Source organism: Gambusia affinis, linkage group LG21 (genome assembly GCF_019740435.1).
Source record: "Gambusia affinis linkage group LG21, SWU_Gaff_1.0, whole genome shotgun sequence".
In the NCBI taxonomy this organism is placed as follows: Eukaryota; Metazoa; Chordata; class Actinopteri; order Cyprinodontiformes; family Poeciliidae; genus Gambusia; species Gambusia affinis.
This window is the reverse complement of record NC_057888.1, coordinates 216,589-232,500: the sequence shown is the minus strand read 5'-3', so window position 1 is coordinate 232,500 and position 15,912 is coordinate 216,589. Positions and strand designations below refer to the sequence as shown.

The following is a 15,912-nucleotide window of genomic DNA, read 5'->3' as shown; positions in this document are numbered from 1 at the left end:
GGAAATACTTTCATGCAAAGTCCTCCTCAGGGTAGAAGGCTGCAGTGGTTGTGAGGTGGCTCCTCTGGTGGCTCGGTCCACCATGGATGCGAGGACTTCAGGACTCTGTCAGTCCAGCTGTGCCATGAAGGATGGCTGAAGCCTCGACCTAAAGGTAGAGGGCCTTCCAGCAGGGTCTTCTAACCGCCGCTGGACTTCTTTGGTTCAGATAGTTCTGGTTCTTTGAAGCTTGCTTGCTCAGGTCTCTCAGGGTCACATTAAAGTCCTAACTCAGAGTGTCCTGAAGCCGGTTGGACATGTCCTAACGCAGCCTCAGTGTTAGCAGTAAATGGATGTATGTTATCAGTGTACACTGAGTGTGTGTGACAGAGAAAGCGTGGTGTTTGTGGTGGCAGTGACGATGAGGGTGCCTGTCTCCTTGTCCTCTCCAGGTGTCCTACCAGCCCTGTCCCAAGCCTCCGGGGGCACTGCCTCCCTACCAGTCCTGTCCCAAACCGTCGGCCGGCCTGCCGTCCTACCAGCCTGCCAAAGCCGCCGGTCTGCCCGGCTGCTCGTCCCTGCTGGAAGACGCGTCTCCGTCCTCATACTCCACTGAGGTCAAGGTGACCGAGGAGTCCGGCGGAGTCATCAAGTCTCTGTCATTTCCTCCCGAACCTCTGCAGACCAAGACGGAGCGGCTAGACCCCTACGACTACCACTACGCCTACCCCAATGCCTATCGCTATGACGACTACTGACTCAGCACCGACTCTGCTGCCATGGCAACTGAAACTGAAAAACCAGACTTCCAGATGGAGGAAGGGTTCAGGTTCTGACCCGAATCACCAAACCTTCAGAGGACAAACCAGAGCCATCAGATGAATCTTGTTATTTGATCTGTAGGTTCTGTCCAGACCGGCCCAATCCGTCCACAGGACCTCTAGGATCCGGCTTCGGTCCTGTAGATGGTTCTGCAGTTCTGCTCGGGTCGGTTCTGAAGGCGTTAGTAACTGTTGTTTTCTACGAATGATCTGCTTATCATCCCAATTCTGTCACTGATGTCCAACACGGACTGGGTTCCCACCTGGTCCTGACCAGGTTCTGACCAGACCCCGACCGGGTTCTGACCCCTCGGTCTGAGGCAGCTCCACCCATCAGCTGCTGTCCTCTGGTGGCGTTGCTACGCCTGCCGGGTTCCTGAACAATGGTGGAGACAGTTTTGTTGTTCTGGAAGAACCCAGAAGGTTCTGGTTCCGCCTGCGTGTTGCAGCCGTTACCCAGCCAGCAATCGGTTTTATTCGGCCTACCGGATCGTCATCATCCAGTCACATTTTCACCCTGTCATCCATTTATAAAGTTTGAAGCTAAATGTTTAGTTTTGGACAACTGAACTTTTATCTCCAAGCTGAATATAAATCTAAGATTCAGCTAAATGTGCATCTTAGCTAAACAAACATTAAACTAATCTGCATATTTTTAGCCTCAAAGTAAATAGTTGGCTTGTTAAATAAATGTTTAGCTCCAGGCTAAATGTGTAGGTTGGGGTTAGACATGCTAACTAAACCGTTAGCCTCAAGCTACAAGTTTGCAACTAAACATTAAATTCAAGATAACTTTAAATATTTAGCCTGATAATAGATTTTTAGTTTCAAACTGTGTGATGTGAAACTAACTCTCTTGTGGAAATGTTCTGGTCGGGCTGCTGGTCCACAGAACCAGCAGGGAACCATCTGTTGGCCTGCTTGGTTCTGGCCAGGTTCTGGTTTGGTTCTGGTTGATGAAATTGGACTCAGAGTTCCACAGAACAAGCAGTTTTGTTCTGTTGAGCATAAAACCAACCCAGAACCAGGTGACCCAGTTGAGTTTATAAGGTCCGGTTTTGGTTCTGATGGTCTGTCCCACATTTCAGCTGATGAAGAATAAAAAGGTTCTGACATTTTTGGGTCGGGCTTACTTTCCTTCAGCAGAACTGGCCGGGTTCTACCAAACCTCACAGGAACTTTAAGGGTTCTGATCTGAAATGTTTCCTGTTTCTTGTTCTTGTTGGCCCGGCCGGCTCTGCCGGACCCGTCTGGGCCCGGCGCCTCAGGTTGAGCAGCCTGCAGCGGTGATCAAAGCGGCGGTGTTTGGACACGGGCCGGTTCCGGTCGGGGTGAGTAATAAATGTTGTTTTGACAGAAACGTGTGGGAACAGAACCGGCTCTGTCCTCAGACTGAACCTCTAAACCCGCCCGCTCTTCCTCCTCCTCCTCTTCCTCAGCTCACTTCATGCGGTTCTACAGAACTAGCTGGGCCCAAAGTTCAGGAACCGGAGCGGATCGGGACCAGAACAAAAGCTCTTTACGTTTCTATCACAGGTGAAGCAGAACAGTTCTGGTTCTGGTTCTGTAACATCTTCAGATCTAGTTCTCCTGGATCCTTTTGGATCTGTTCAGAACCTAACTATTACTTTTGGTTCTGACCCGCTTTCTGGTTTACCAGCAGAATCTGAAGTTTGGAGTTTAGCTAAAAACTAAGAGGAGTGAAAACATCAGGAAGGTTCTGAAGAAAAATCACCAGATTCAGACCAGAACCAGAACCAGATTGAGATCTGGATCAGCCGGGTCATAACAGAACCAACACAGAAAAGTTCTGGTTCTTATTAGTGATAAAGATGGATGGATGTTGGATGATCCGGCTGATCTGGAATCAGATCTCCTGCAGAGGGAATGTTGTCATCTGATTGGCTGCTGAGGAAACACAGCAGCCAATTATTATAATTATTATTATAATTATTATTATTATTGTTATTATTATTATACTTATAATAATTATAATTATACAATAATTATAATAATAATAATTATTATATATAATAATAAATAATAATAATAATAATTATTATTATAATTATAATAATAATAATAATAATAATAATAATTATTATTATTATTATTATTATAATTATTATTATTATTATAATTATAATAATAATAATAATTATTATTATTATTATGTTATTAGTAGTAGTGTTACTACATGTTGTCTCTTTCCTGTTGATCTTCAGCTTTAGTTCAGCTGCTTTATGATTCATCATCTTCTGAACACAATAAACACAAACAAGTTTATCTGTTTCTTGTATTATTACATAAATGCAGCACAAATTTGCAGCACAACAGTGAGCCACCATTTTAGTAGCTACTCTAAACATTTACCAACTTCCTGTGGATCAACAAACCTCTTCCTGTCGCTTTGGGAAGCTTCTTCATCCTTCCTGTCTCTCCATGTTCAGCTACCTGCCCTGAAGGAACTTTGTCCCTCAATCTGAAGGTTGCTGGTTCGATTCCCGCTCCACTTAGAAACACCCTGGCCACTGTCCAGTAGCTGTCCACCATCAGACGGTGAGTGACTGGATGCAGGGTGAAGCTCTGACCGTTAGCGGCGTGGGCTCAGCTTGGGGTCAGAGGTGTTGATGGGGGTCGGGGGTTTGAGCCACTGGGGCTTTTGGGGGTTTGTGTTTGGCTCAGACGTATTCAACCAGGCGAATGTTGACCTGGAAGACGAGCAGCAGCAACATTCTGACTGAGCAGGTTTCTGAACAACTTCAGGAGGAATAAAACGAACAAAACACCATTTGTGACAGTAGGGTTAGTTGCAGCACAAAGGTCGCTGCTGCAGCAGGAAGTTGAGCTGCAGCAGACACTTCCTGCTGGAGACTCAGAGATGAAAGTCAGATCTTGATGTGATGGAATCTGAAACATTTCAGGAAAACATCTTCATGTTTACAGCAACTGAAGTGAAGAGAAACAAACCGGGACATAAACAGTTCGGTCAGCTGGAGGTCCAGTTGGCATGGCAACAACAGTCTGGGGTGTTGAACAGAGAATCTAGGTTTGTACCTGGATGGATGGATTCCCTCAGAGTGAAGCAGCAGGTGGAGGGATGGAGGGGTGGAGGGGTGGAGGGATGGAGGCCGGCCCCTATCAACATGTCGCTGCTGCTAACAGAAGTGAAATCATATCAACTTCAAAGCCAATAAAGGAAACCAGATAAACAGCTGAAGGAATCAATCAAAGTGCGTCAATAACCAGGAACCTGAAGCCAATGATCTGGCGTTCCTCACGGCGTTCCTCACGGCGTTCCTCACGGCGTTCCTCACGGCGTTCCTCACGGCGTTCCTCACGGCGTTCCTCGCGGCGTTCCTCACGGCGTTCCTCACGGCGTTCCTCACGGCGTTCCTCATGCTGCCAGCAGGGATCCTCTTGGTATCGTGAGAAGTTCTTATCACAGTGGCAGAAATGTACTGTCTTCTTAAAGAAGCATGACAGCCACTCTGATCGCTATCGGCGCCGATAGCATCGGGCCGGATGAAGTTTGCAGCTCTCTGGAAAATCAGCATCTTTTTGTGACTCAAACTCTGATAAGAAGTCGGCAGCTGGAGACGCTGAGGAGGAACTCCGTAAAGGTTCATCTAAAGCCCGGGCGGATCTGACTCACGTCTCACCACTCTGATGTTTGAGCTCTTATTGTGAGAGGCAACAGGGTAGTTGCCCTTGCTGAGGTCAACTGCAGGAGCAACAAGGTTGACTAAGTGACACAAACACGTTGTGTTGGATGTTCACTGGGAGGCTTAGTAGAAAATCAGGACTGAAAACATTGTTTCCATTGAACCGTCCTGGTTTTCAACCATTATTGTGTAGACCATTATTGCTGTTCACAGCAACCTGAGTTGCTCTTGTACAGCAACGAAATGCAGGTTTGGAACAACAAAATATCCTGTGAGATCCACATTTAGAGCAACACAAAACATTCTGTGGTTCTGACCCCAGCGTTGTCGTGAGGATCAACACAGACCAGGGCAACTACAGCAGGCAACTATTTTGGGTCGTTGCCATTTGAGCAACATTCCTGCAGGAGGCGCCGCGACACACGGGCCGACGAACGCTCCGCCAGTCTGTGAAGTCAGAACGAGGTCAGATATTGAAGTTTTATGAAGAACCTGCTGCATGTCAGACATTTTCAGTTCTTCCAGAGGAAACACAATGCATGCTGGGAAGAGTCTCCTGACCTCTGACCTCTGCTGTTTATTGAAACCAGGGGTAGCTGCCGCCTTCAGATCTTTGTTCAGCCTCTATCTCTTGTCTTCATCCGTCCATCCTCAGCGTCTGTTGTTATCTCCTCTTATCTTCACATCGTCACACTGTCAGAACTCGCAGAATCGTCACGTAGGCTGAGCGCGTCCTGGCCGCCCGCCAGCTGCAGCAACCGCAGCGCCGCAGCAACCGCAGCGACGGCTGCTGGTAGCTTTGAAGTGTCTTCAAAACAATCCGGCCAAATGGAGGAGCCGCGCCGCTACGCTGCCGACGCTAATGTAAACTACAGCCGCCCGCAGGCCGGGCCCGGAGGGAAACAGGACCAGAACCACAACCAGAATACATATGTGTCCCGGCCCGGTCCGTCCGTGTGTTTCAGAACCGGGCCGGGCCGGCAGCAGCTCCTCCGCTGCGGTTCTGGTTCTGGTTGAGTGCTGAAGAATGAAGTCGGTTTACGTTGACTTTTATCTTTGAAGCGTCAGAACCGGACTGACAGAACAAGTCTGGACCCGACACAGATAATCTGCCAGCCGGGTCACTGGACCAGAACCTGAGTCACACTGAGCCGGGGTTACAGCCGGGTCACAGTCACAGAAACCGGGTCAGAACCTGACAGGTCAGAATAAAGTCCTGCCTGGCCTCTGGCTGGATGGTTCTCATCAGAACCAGGCTGTGGGTCTCTGTGTTTTACTGGACCAGGTTCTGGTTCTGGTTCCGGCCCAGCTGCTCCTCTCCAGGTGTTGGACCCGTCAGAATGATGGATCTGTTTCCCGGCCGGCGCTGATCCGGAGCAGGAATGTCAGCTATGCCGGGTCGCATGATCAGAACCGGAGTGGGAAGTTCTGACACCGGATCAGAACCGCCTGAGGACAGCTGGACCTGACAGACTTCTGAGCATGCTCAGTACGATCCATGAAGACCAGCAGAACTTACCTTCAGAACCGCTACTGGGTCAGAGAGTCAGAGCCAGAACCTGGACCAGAACCAGAACCAGACTATTCTAATCATTGTATTAAATATTAATTTTGTTGCCATAACAACAACTAATGGTGATCCAAACCAACAAGCGTGAGCCTACTGCTGGTTCTGGTTCTGTCCAGCATCAGATGCCGGTCCGGTTCGGCCCGGTTCTGGTTGTTCCTGGAGTTAACGAGGCGTCAGAAGCTGAACAGAACCAGAGTCCGGTCCAAACAGTAGCTTGGGGGCGGGGCTCACCTGTCCTCACCTGTTGGCTGTAAACACACGGAGCGACACTTTCTCCTCTTCCCATCATGCTCTGCGGCACCAACATAAACACAGCTGCTGTCCGCCATGTTTGGACCGGAGCTGGAGGACAGAGTTCTGGTCCAGACGGCCAGAGCGGTCCGGTTCTGGTCCGGTTCTGGTTTTATTTGGGACAAGTTCTGAAAAAACAGAATGTTTTATTTTAAGCTTCAGTTTGTTGAGAAGAGGAAGAGGAGGAAGAGGAGGAAGAGAGCAGGTGGCCTGGAGGGGGAGGTGGGGGGGTTGGCTCCTCTCCTCACCTTCATCCTCCTCTTCCTTCAGCTACAGAACTTGATTCTGCCTCGTTTGGTCCAGAACCGGGTCTGATACCCCCCCTACCCCCCCGCTCCGGGTGGAGATGAAAGAAGGGCAATAATGGAGGAGCAGAGAGGAGAACAGCAGCTGCTCCCTGACTTAACATCAAGAAAAATCACTCAGACACTCAGGAACACTCCGCCTCTTCATCTTCATCCTCCTCACCCACACACACACACACACGCACACGCACACACACACACACGCACACACACGCACACACACACACACGCACACACACACACACACGCACACACACACACACACACACACGCACCCGCACACACACACACACACACACACACACACGGTGCTGCATCAGCGACTGTTATTCCTCAGATCTCAGAGTTTCTCCGTCTTCAGGCCTGACATGTTTTTACTAAACATTTTATTTCTAACATTTTGTCTCGTCATGAAGCTGATTGGCTGGTTATTGATCATTATAATAACAGGCCTGTAGCTCCCCCTGCAGTCTGAAAACAGGAACTGATTCTAGAAAAAAATGATCCAAACATTTACAAATATAAAACTGAAAAGTGCGGTGTGCAAAAGTATTCAACCCAAATTTCTCTGATGTCATCCAGATGCCTTCAGAAGTCGCCTGATGGTTGCTAATTAGAGTCCAGATGTAATCCAGTCTAATCTAATCTAATCTAATCTAATCTAGTCTAATCTAATCTAATCTAGTCTAATCTAATCTAATCTAATCTAATCTAGTCTAATCTAATCTAATCTAATCTAATCTAATCTAATCTAATCTAATCTAATCTAATCTAATGTAATCTAGTCTAATCTAATCTAATCTAATCTAATCTAATCTAATCTAATCTAGTCTAATCTAATCTAATCTAATCTAATCTAATCTAATCTAGTCTAATCTAATCTAATCTAGTCTAATCTAATCTAATGTAATCTAGTCTAATCTAATCTAATCTAATCTAATCTAATCTAATCTAATCTAATCTAGTCTAATCTAATCTAATCTAATCTAATCTAATCTAATCTAATCTAGTCTAATCTAATCTAATCTAATGTAATCTAGTCTAATCTAATCTAATCTAGTCTAATTTAATCTAATCTAGTCTAATCTAATCTAATCTAATCTCAGTGTTGGTCCAGCTGCTTTGTGACGGCTCAGAGTTTGAGAGAAGGCATCATGGAGGAGCTCAGGGAGTTTACAGCAAGCTGATTGGACACGTCACCGTCCAATCAGAACCCAGAGTCTGGCCCAATGGAACCAAGACACGGCCTAGTCAAAGCCCAGCTGAACCTCCAGGCTGAACAAGGAGAGCTCTGATCAGAGATCAGCCAAGATTGAGACCAAATGATCTCCATCACTTGGTCTCCGGCAACCATCATTGCCAGTAGTTGCAACCTGCAACTACCAGCAACCTGTCCACAGGGCAACTATCAGAAGTCCCGTTAGCAGTTAGCCGTTAGCCAGAAGCCATGTTGGACTCAAACAGGAGGAACTTTGGCCAGATCAGAAATAAACTAAACTTTTTATTTGTGAAAATGTTTTGAATCATTTTTTACTTCCTGGTTGGAAAACATTTTTGTTCTTTCACAATAAAATATGCTGCGACAGACTGGCGACCTGTCCAGGGTGACCCCGCCTCTCGCCCGGGACGCAGCTGGGGATTGGCACCAGCAACCCTCCCGACCCCATTAGGGACGAAGGGTGTTCAGAAAATGGATGGATGGACAATAAAATTTGTTTGGTTATAATGTAGCAAAATATGGAAACGTTTAAGGGATATGAATACTTTTGTACAGCTGTAATTTGGGCATTTTGGGATTTTCCTGTTTTAATTAAAAACTTTCCGGGTTTTTAATGTAACTGTGATTATTTATAATGTTGGGTTGTTTTAAATGTAATTTTATTTCTGAATCTGTTTTAGGTTTTCTGTATTTTTGCCTTTTGAGTAGAACATTATTATTGTCATAATTGTTCCCAGTAGAATGTCAGCAGCTCAGATTACGACTAGATAATATTAATGAAAACATGAAGGAGGTCAAAAGAGGCATCAGCATCTAGTTTCTGCTGATCTGCAGTTTCCATCTGCTGCGAGATTGCTGCCCCCCAGTGGAGATGTGTAGGAACTGTTGGTCCAGCACAGACGCGCTCTGTTCTTCTTTAACGGTCCGGACTTATGGAGGAATTTCACTGCCATAACTCCACAGCACACAGCCTCAGTCTGAAAGCAGGACTTCACTTGAACTCCAAGCTTCTGCTCCCTTCAAATATTCACTCTGCTTTCTCAAACCTTTCTCCTTGTACTCAAAACTTCTCTCTCTGCTCGCTTAAGAAACATTTTCTGCTCGCACTTGGAACAGAAAAGTACTGTTGCCTCGTAACCTCTCAGCCAATTGAATGCAAGTGTTAAACTGGGTGCGTTTGTTTCCTTCTTGTGGGTGAGCCTGTGTGGCAAGTATTGAGCACGAGGAGAAAGGTTTGAGAAAGCAAAGTGAATATTTGAAAGAGAGCAGAAGTTCGGACTTCAAGCATTGCAAGTTTTGAGAAAAAAGACATGAAATCCTGCTTTCAGATGTGTGCTGTGGAATTATGGCAGTAAAATTCCTCCATACCAGACAGAGAACTGCTCCCGTCTGCTTCCTTCACAACAATGGAAAGAATCAGCACACACACACACACACACACACACACACACACACACACACACACACGCGCGCGCACACACACGCACACACACACACACACACACACACACACACACACACACACACACACACACACACACACACACACACACACACACACACACGCACACACACACACACACACACACACACACACAGCTCCCTCTGATCTTCTTTTACTTGTATTTTGATCTCAGATCAAAAACAGACGTAGGAAATCCGTCAATTATATTTAGAGAAATACAGAAACAACCTCAGCCGGGTTCTGGAGAGCTGAACTGATATTTTACCTGAACGTTTCCAGTTTGGACAGAGAGCTGCCCAGTCCGGCCACTGCAGCGTCCTGCAGGACGTTCCAGCTCGAGTCCAGTTCCACCAAGTGAATTAGTTTTTTGGGGGCCTTATCATATTCAAAAACTCCCCAAACTTGTCAGGACTATGAGAACATTCCGCACAATAAACGGCTCAACAGCGCCACCTGTCTACTTTCGACACACCCTCAACATTGACCTTACTTCATGGTAGAAGGATGAAACCTGGTGTCTCCCCGAGACGCACAAAAACTCTATTAATATTAAAAGTTTTCATGCGTTTTGAAGGGGATTCCCAGGGTCAAAGTTCTCCTACACGTCATGAAACACAAAACTTTTATCTCTCCTGCACCAAAACTCACAGAGGCACCAAACCTTCAGTGATTGGTCACCATCGGGTGCCCTGCAGTATCCAATGGCCAAACGATGACGTCACGTAGGCCACGCCCCCTAACAACAGGAAGTGTTCAGCTGTTTCAACAGAAAAAAATTGGTTCCAATTTAGATTCTAGTGGGTCTAACAGGCCACCCAGAACCTTTGGCAACGTGTTAACTAAACTAACAAAGTGTTCTGGGTCAGGAGGGTTGGTTCCTCTGACCAGGAGGAGAACCAGAAACCAGATCCACCTGGTTCTGGTTCTGGAGAGGTGATGGCCCGGAAAACACAGAATGAGCTGGAATTTGGTACCAGGACAGAGATGACCAGACCTTTAATGGGTCACTACTGGACCTGGTACCGCCAAACCGGACGGACGGATGCAGTGTGGCGTCAGTGAAACCGAAGTTCTAAGCAGTTGGCTGACGGACAGCAGCAGCTGTGTGTGTGTGTGTGTGTGTGTGTGTGTGTGTGTGTGTGTGTGTGTGTGCGTGTGTGTGTGTGTGTGTGTGTGTGTGTGTGTGTGTGTGTGGGTGCTCCTGAAATAGAAGTCCTTCTCCTGGTAAACACTGAGGTCGGCTCTCAGCGATTCCTCGGTTTCTCCTGGTGGCTTTGAGGCGTTTTGGGTCGTCAGGTAGGAAACTTTCATGAATGTTTGGGTCTTAAAGTGCCAGGAAGAGCCTTTGGGTACCAGGCGGGTTAAGGTTCTGATTGAGAACCTTAACCCGGTTCGTCTCAGAACCGAAGACCTGAAGAACATCAGTTCACCACCAGGGGAGCCAGACTCCCACTGGCTCACAGCTGTAGCGGTCCCGTTAGAACCGGTTCTGTTCATGATGACAGGTCCAGTGCTCCACTGGCTGCTGCGATCCACACAGATTACATTAATCTGATCCAGTACCAGTTATCGAACAACACACTCAGGTTCTGGTTATTATTTTAACTGGTTACATATTTTCTAAGTGTTGAAAGGCGGTTAGCAGAACTACAAGTTATTACAGAAACATGTAAACTAATAATCTGGAAAAAAAATCTTCCAGAAAACTGCTGAAATATCAAATTCCTTTAAATCAAGGCTAAAATCCCATTTGGCGTCATCTTTGATTCATAACTGTAAAATGATCAACTGTCATGGTTTCCTGGTGATTCTTTGCTTTCATCAGGAAGAAACTTCAGATCAAACACCAGCTCCATCCAAACAGGTTTAGATACAGAGTCTATAGTGTCAGAAATCTGAAGAACAAACAAGAAAACTGAATTAAATTTTTAATGGAATCAGTTTTATTTGAGAAGAATCCCATAAGAATAAACCCTGGATTATTCTTATTCTCCTCTATTGATGAAAAATCTTTCTAGTTTGGCAAAAGTCTTTTTCAACAGCGTCATGTCCGCTCCTCTAGACATGAAGAGTCTAAAGCAGTTTAAATCATTTTTGGAGCCAAGCTGCTGTGGGCATCAGCTGAAGTCTGACGGCACAAACAGAGGAAGAAACTCTACAGACAGCATCACCAATCTGAGGAGCCTCAGAATAAGCGGCTGCTTTGCGCCGTGTTGATGCCACTCTGAGGAAAAGAAACACAACCGATAATTATCTAACAGCATTGTCTGATACAGATCTCGTACAATGACATTTTCAGGGTCATCGGGGTCAACGTGGAGTCTCCCATGATCGCGACCCGATCAGTATTTAACACCAAACGGAGCCGAGGAACATCTGTCCTTCTACACAGAAGAACCAGCTGGACACTAGCAGCAGAACGACATCAGCGATGGCGCAGGAGTGAGATCAACCCGGCTCCAGCTGTAGACATCTGTCTAGAGAGGAAGAGGAGGAGATGGGAGGAAGAGTGTGCAGGGAGGAGGTGAAGGAGGAGAAAAGGCGGAGTCCGGGCAGAGAGGATAGCCTGACGTCTGCCGACAAAATCAGAAGATTCACCAAGCAGTCTGGACACAACGTCCTGAGCCTGGCCCGCCGTGGACTCAAGGTACAGCAGCGCCCCCTACTGGAGGGAGGCAACGACGACGCTACCTGAGACAAAGGTGGAGCAGGTGTTATTGAAATAAAAGTGGTGCATGTTGCTGCTCCGCCAGGACGCTCCGGGGGAGCTGTGGGAGCTGCTGGAGCTGGAGAAGCTGAACCTGTCCCTCAACAATCTGAAGGCGCTGCCTCCTCAGCTGGGCCTGCTGTCCAACCTGCTGGTCCTCAACCTGTGGGGGAACCAGGTGAGCCCCGTCACAACCCTCCACCTCCTGCAGCATGCTTCGGTCAGAACCGGACCTGACGCTGTGCCGTCTGCAGCTCAGCAGCCTGCCGCCAGAGATCGGCCAGCTGAGGAGACTCCGGGTTCTGTTCGTCTACATAAACAGACTGACGGAGGTTCCTGAGGAGCTGGGGGCCTGCACACAGCTGGAGGTACGCTTCCCTTGCTACGCCTCGTCTCAGGTCCACAGCTGTGCAGCGCCCCCTCCAGAGCTCATCCTCTGATCTCCTCTATTTCCGCTTCAGGTCCTGAGTCTGGCCAACAACCAGCTCTCCTCGTTGCCAGCTTCTCTCTCCAACCTGACCAGACTCAGGAAGCTCAACCTCAGCCACAACCTCATAGCTCATCTGCCAGGCTGCATCTACAGCATGAAGTCCCTGGTAGGTGTCCACCAGCCAGAAAGCAGACCATGCAGCCTGCAGGTGACCTGCTGTCCCCCTGTCCTCCTGCAGGTCTTCCTGGATCTGTCCTCTAATCGTCTGGAGAACGTGGCTGAGAACATCCAGGCTCTGCTGGAGCTCAAGATCCTCATCATGGAGGGAAACCACCTCCACTCTCTGCCCAGAGGCCTCTGCTTCCTCACCAGGTAACTCCACCTGAATACTTGGTGCCACAGGACATTCAGCTGTGGAGAACTTCTCCACCTGATGGCGCTCTCCTGATTTCCCTCAGGCTGGAGCTGCTCAACCTGGACTTTAACCACATCAGAGACCTTCCTGAGGTGAGCAACCAAAGCACACTGATGAGGATGATGGTGGTAATAATGATGAAGATAAAGGTGATAATACTAATAATAATAATAATAATAATAATAATAATAATAATAATAATAATAGTGTTGGCTGTGTGTCCAGGAGATGCACCATCTGTCCCGCCTGGAGAAGCTGGCCTGCCATCCTCTGGATAAAGGTCTTCACATCGTCCACAACCCGCTGATGAAGCCCCTGAAGGAGGTGATGGAGGGAGGACTGGAGGCGCTCTTCAATTACCTGAGATCAGGTGGTGAATAGGGGGCGGAGCCTCTGAAACCTGAGGGCAGAGTCAGTACCCTCTTGAGGATGGCAGCGAAGTCTTCTGAAATCATGATGAAGAATTTTGGAAGAACCAGAATTTCAGACCTACTTCTATCTTGTAGGCAGAGTTTTCACCCACCTGAGGGACAGGTGAAGTGGGCAAAACTACTTCAGAGGCATTTTATTTCATTATGGGATGGAGAGACGGACTCAGCAGCCATCTTCTTGTTGCTCTTGCCGACGTTCTTCATTTGGAACGACCACAACGAAAACAGAATCATCCCAGAACCTCTTGACCAATGGGCTGACACTTTTACTGATACTGTCACTGTCACTGTTACTGATACTGATACTGATACTGTTACTCTCCATATGGAGAGTCTGGGCCCGAGTCCAGAAGGCAGAAAATGAACTCAGAATGTAACGGCTGAGAGACGTCAACATGGATGGCTTTAGTTTTCCTGAGGGTGTTTTTAATAAGTTCTGTAAGTGAGCATTGTTCAACTCCTAAGACCTTATTACTATTTATTACTGTGCTGAATACTAAGATTTCCAAATAAACAGAGGAGAATAAACATCAATATATTATCTAGAAATTAGGATAATCTTTGTCTTCCATCCATCCATCCAACCATTTCCTTTTCACCCTTGTCCCTAATGGGGTCAGGAGGGTTGCTGGTTCCTCTCCAGCTATGTTCCAGGCGAGAGGCGGGGTCACAGGGTCACCCTGGACAGGTCGCCAGTCTGTCACAGGGCAACACAGAAAATAGACAGGACACACAACCACTCACACACACCTAGGGAGAATTTAGAGAGACCAATTAACCTGACAGTCATGTTTTTGGACTGTGGGAGGAAGCCGGAGAACCCGGAGAGAACCCACCATGCACAGGGAGAACATGCAAACTCCATGCAGAAAGACCCCGGGCCGGGAATCGAACCCAGGACCTTCTTGCTGCAAGGCAACAGCTCTACCAACTGCGCCACTGTGCAGTCCCATCTTTGACTTATCAACCTGAAATTTTGCAAGCTTTCTTAGAACAATCTTTACTGGCTCTTTTTTGCAGGTTGTCTGAATGGCAGGTACATTTTAACTTATTTTCCAAAATTATCCCAAGATATTTGTAGCTTTCTACTGTCTCCACTGTCTGACCTTTAATTACTGTTTGAGTTGTGTTATGGAGCTTCTGTCTAAAATCAATGCACATCATTTAATGTATTTACATTATTTACATTTTTCTCTTTTTGACAGAAAACATTAATTAATTGGCATAAGGTCGCACTTTTGTTAATGTTGTTCTGATTTTAAAACTCATTTAATAAAACAAACTTGATTTGAATCATGATTGTGCTGCAGTACCTCCATGTCTGACCTGCTGGTGGCGGTAGAGACGCAGCAGGAACTGTTTTATTCTCATGGTTAAAGAACAAGTGAAGACCAAAATAACCAGTTTTTCTCTTTTGTGTCACAATTTATTGAGTTATAAATCCAATTTCTTCTTTTTATTCCAGTTGTGCTTCTGGTTTAAACTTCCAAATCAAGTTAAAGGAACCGGAAACATATTTACTAACATGATCAGGTCTAGTTTTAAAAGAGAACTGGTCCTCATACAAGAACGTTCTGTCTGGCCACCGGATACTTCAGTTCAGAGCCGGAGACACGGGCAGTGACGTACAGCAGCCAGCAGGGGGCAGCAGCCGCTCCGGTTCGGCTTCACAAACACCGAAAAGTTCACCAGAACTCTGATTGATCCGGAACATCTGACCTGGTATGACGTCATGACACCAGAACCCGGTCAATACCGATGTAACAGATTTTAACACAGCTTTCATCAAACCAGATAAAAATATGAAACCCGCACCGTAAACAGCCAGAACCGGGCCGAACCAATGAGACCTTGGTTCTGCTGACAGAGGCCGAACCGGAGGAAATGGTTCTGATAAACTTTATGGCGATAATAACATGGGGTTCTAGCGGTTCCAGGTCTAAACGGAACCGCAGCAGAACCTCAAAGTATATTCAACAAATCACGAAATAAATAAATGTTAAAAGTTTCCCGATTTTAACCGGAAGCAACAAAATAATTAAAAACCTGGACCCCCCAACCCCTCCCTCTCCCTCTCTCTCTCTTAGTGTCTCTCGACCCCCGTGACGTCACTAGCTCATCGGTACACCCTCTCGGCGTCTCGCGCTCTCCGTCTGTCTCGAGCGCAGAAACAAGCCGGAGGATCAAAGAGCCGAACTCACCTGTCTGAACTCTCACCTGGCCGCGCGCCGCAGTCCCTCCGTGTGCGCGTGAGCGCGTGTTGGAGCTCGAGGGAAGTCCAGAACCCCTGAGGAAGAGGAGGAGGAGGAAGAGGAGGAGGCTCGGAGTTCTCCGGAGTTTTCCCAGATCATGGAGCGGACTGGAAGTTTCCCGCTGCCCGCGGTTCTCCTCCTGGTTCTGCTGGGAGTTCGGGGAGCGCGAGCCGACACCTTCCAAGGTAAGAGCACGGTTCGGTTCTGTTCGGTTCGGTACCTGGTGGGGGCCGGGGGGTCTGCGGAGGGAACAGGGGAGCTCTGAGTGTTGGCATCCAAGTTTCCAGCTGGAAAATCTCCTCCTCTTCCTCCACTCTGCCCGTCGGTTCGGTTCGGAGGTTCTGGAAACTCAGCGACCCTCA

The 15,912-nt window shown here is 47.3% G+C and overlaps 4 protein-coding genes across 17 annotated transcripts in view; 3 read left to right on the top strand and 1 right to left on the bottom strand.

Moving 5' to 3' along the window:
- Positions 1-1,915, top strand: part of gcm2 (glial cells missing transcription factor 2) — a 9,847-nt gene extending 7,932 nt beyond the window's left edge. Inside the window, exon 8 of the mRNA XM_044105115.1 lies at positions 432-1,915. Within this exon, the coding sequence (XP_043961050.1) occupies positions 432-737 (306 nt within the window). The 3' untranslated portion in view covers positions 738-1,915. The remainder of the gene's footprint in view (positions 1-431) is intronic.
- Positions 1-6,428, bottom strand: part of sycp2l (synaptonemal complex protein 2-like) — a 32,519-nt gene extending 26,091 nt beyond the window's left edge. For 2 of the 5 annotated variants that reach the window (XM_044105053.1, XM_044105055.1), the window contains exon 1: positions 6,277-6,396. In XM_044105053.1, the coding sequence (XP_043960988.1) occupies positions 6,277-6,342 (66 nt within the window). In that variant the 5' untranslated portion in view covers positions 6,343-6,396. Of the gene's footprint in view, positions 1-6,276 lie in introns of all 5 variants that reach the window. The other 3 variants (XM_044105050.1, XM_044105054.1, XM_044105051.1) reach the window with 3 other exon arrangements.
- A 3,024-nt stretch (positions 6,429-9,452) lies between these two features.
- Positions 9,453-13,979, top strand: LOC122824451 (leucine-rich repeat-containing protein 30-like). Of its 2 annotated transcripts, none has more exons than XM_044105165.1 (8): positions 9,453-10,611; positions 11,615-11,962; positions 12,069-12,200; positions 12,277-12,390; positions 12,484-12,618; positions 12,691-12,824; positions 12,911-13,016; positions 13,093-13,979. In XM_044105165.1, the coding sequence occupies exons 2-8, from the start codon at positions 11,813-11,815 to the stop codon at positions 13,246-13,248; spliced, it is 927 nt and encodes a 308-aa protein (XP_043961100.1). In that variant the 5' UTR covers positions 9,453-10,611; positions 11,615-11,812; the 3' UTR covers positions 13,249-13,979. The 2 variants fall into 2 exon arrangements, with proteins under 2 accessions (XP_043961100.1, XP_043961101.1); XM_044105166.1 differs by having other exon boundaries at positions 9,458-10,611; positions 12,911-12,959.
- Positions 13,980-15,434: 1,455 nt separating this feature from the next.
- LOC122824374 (receptor-type tyrosine-protein phosphatase mu-like) overlaps positions 15,435-15,912 on the top strand; it is an 85,509-nt gene continuing 85,031 nt past the window's right edge. For 5 of the 9 annotated variants that reach the window (XM_044104961.1, XM_044104963.1, XM_044104960.1 and 2 more), the window contains exon 1: positions 15,436-15,735. In XM_044104961.1, coding sequence (XP_043960896.1) covers positions 15,648-15,735 — 88 coding nt within the window. In that variant the 5' untranslated portion in view covers positions 15,436-15,647. Of the gene's footprint in view, positions 15,736-15,912 lie in introns of all 9 variants that reach the window. The other 4 variants (XM_044104957.1, XM_044104956.1, XM_044104955.1 and 1 more) reach the window with 1 other exon arrangement.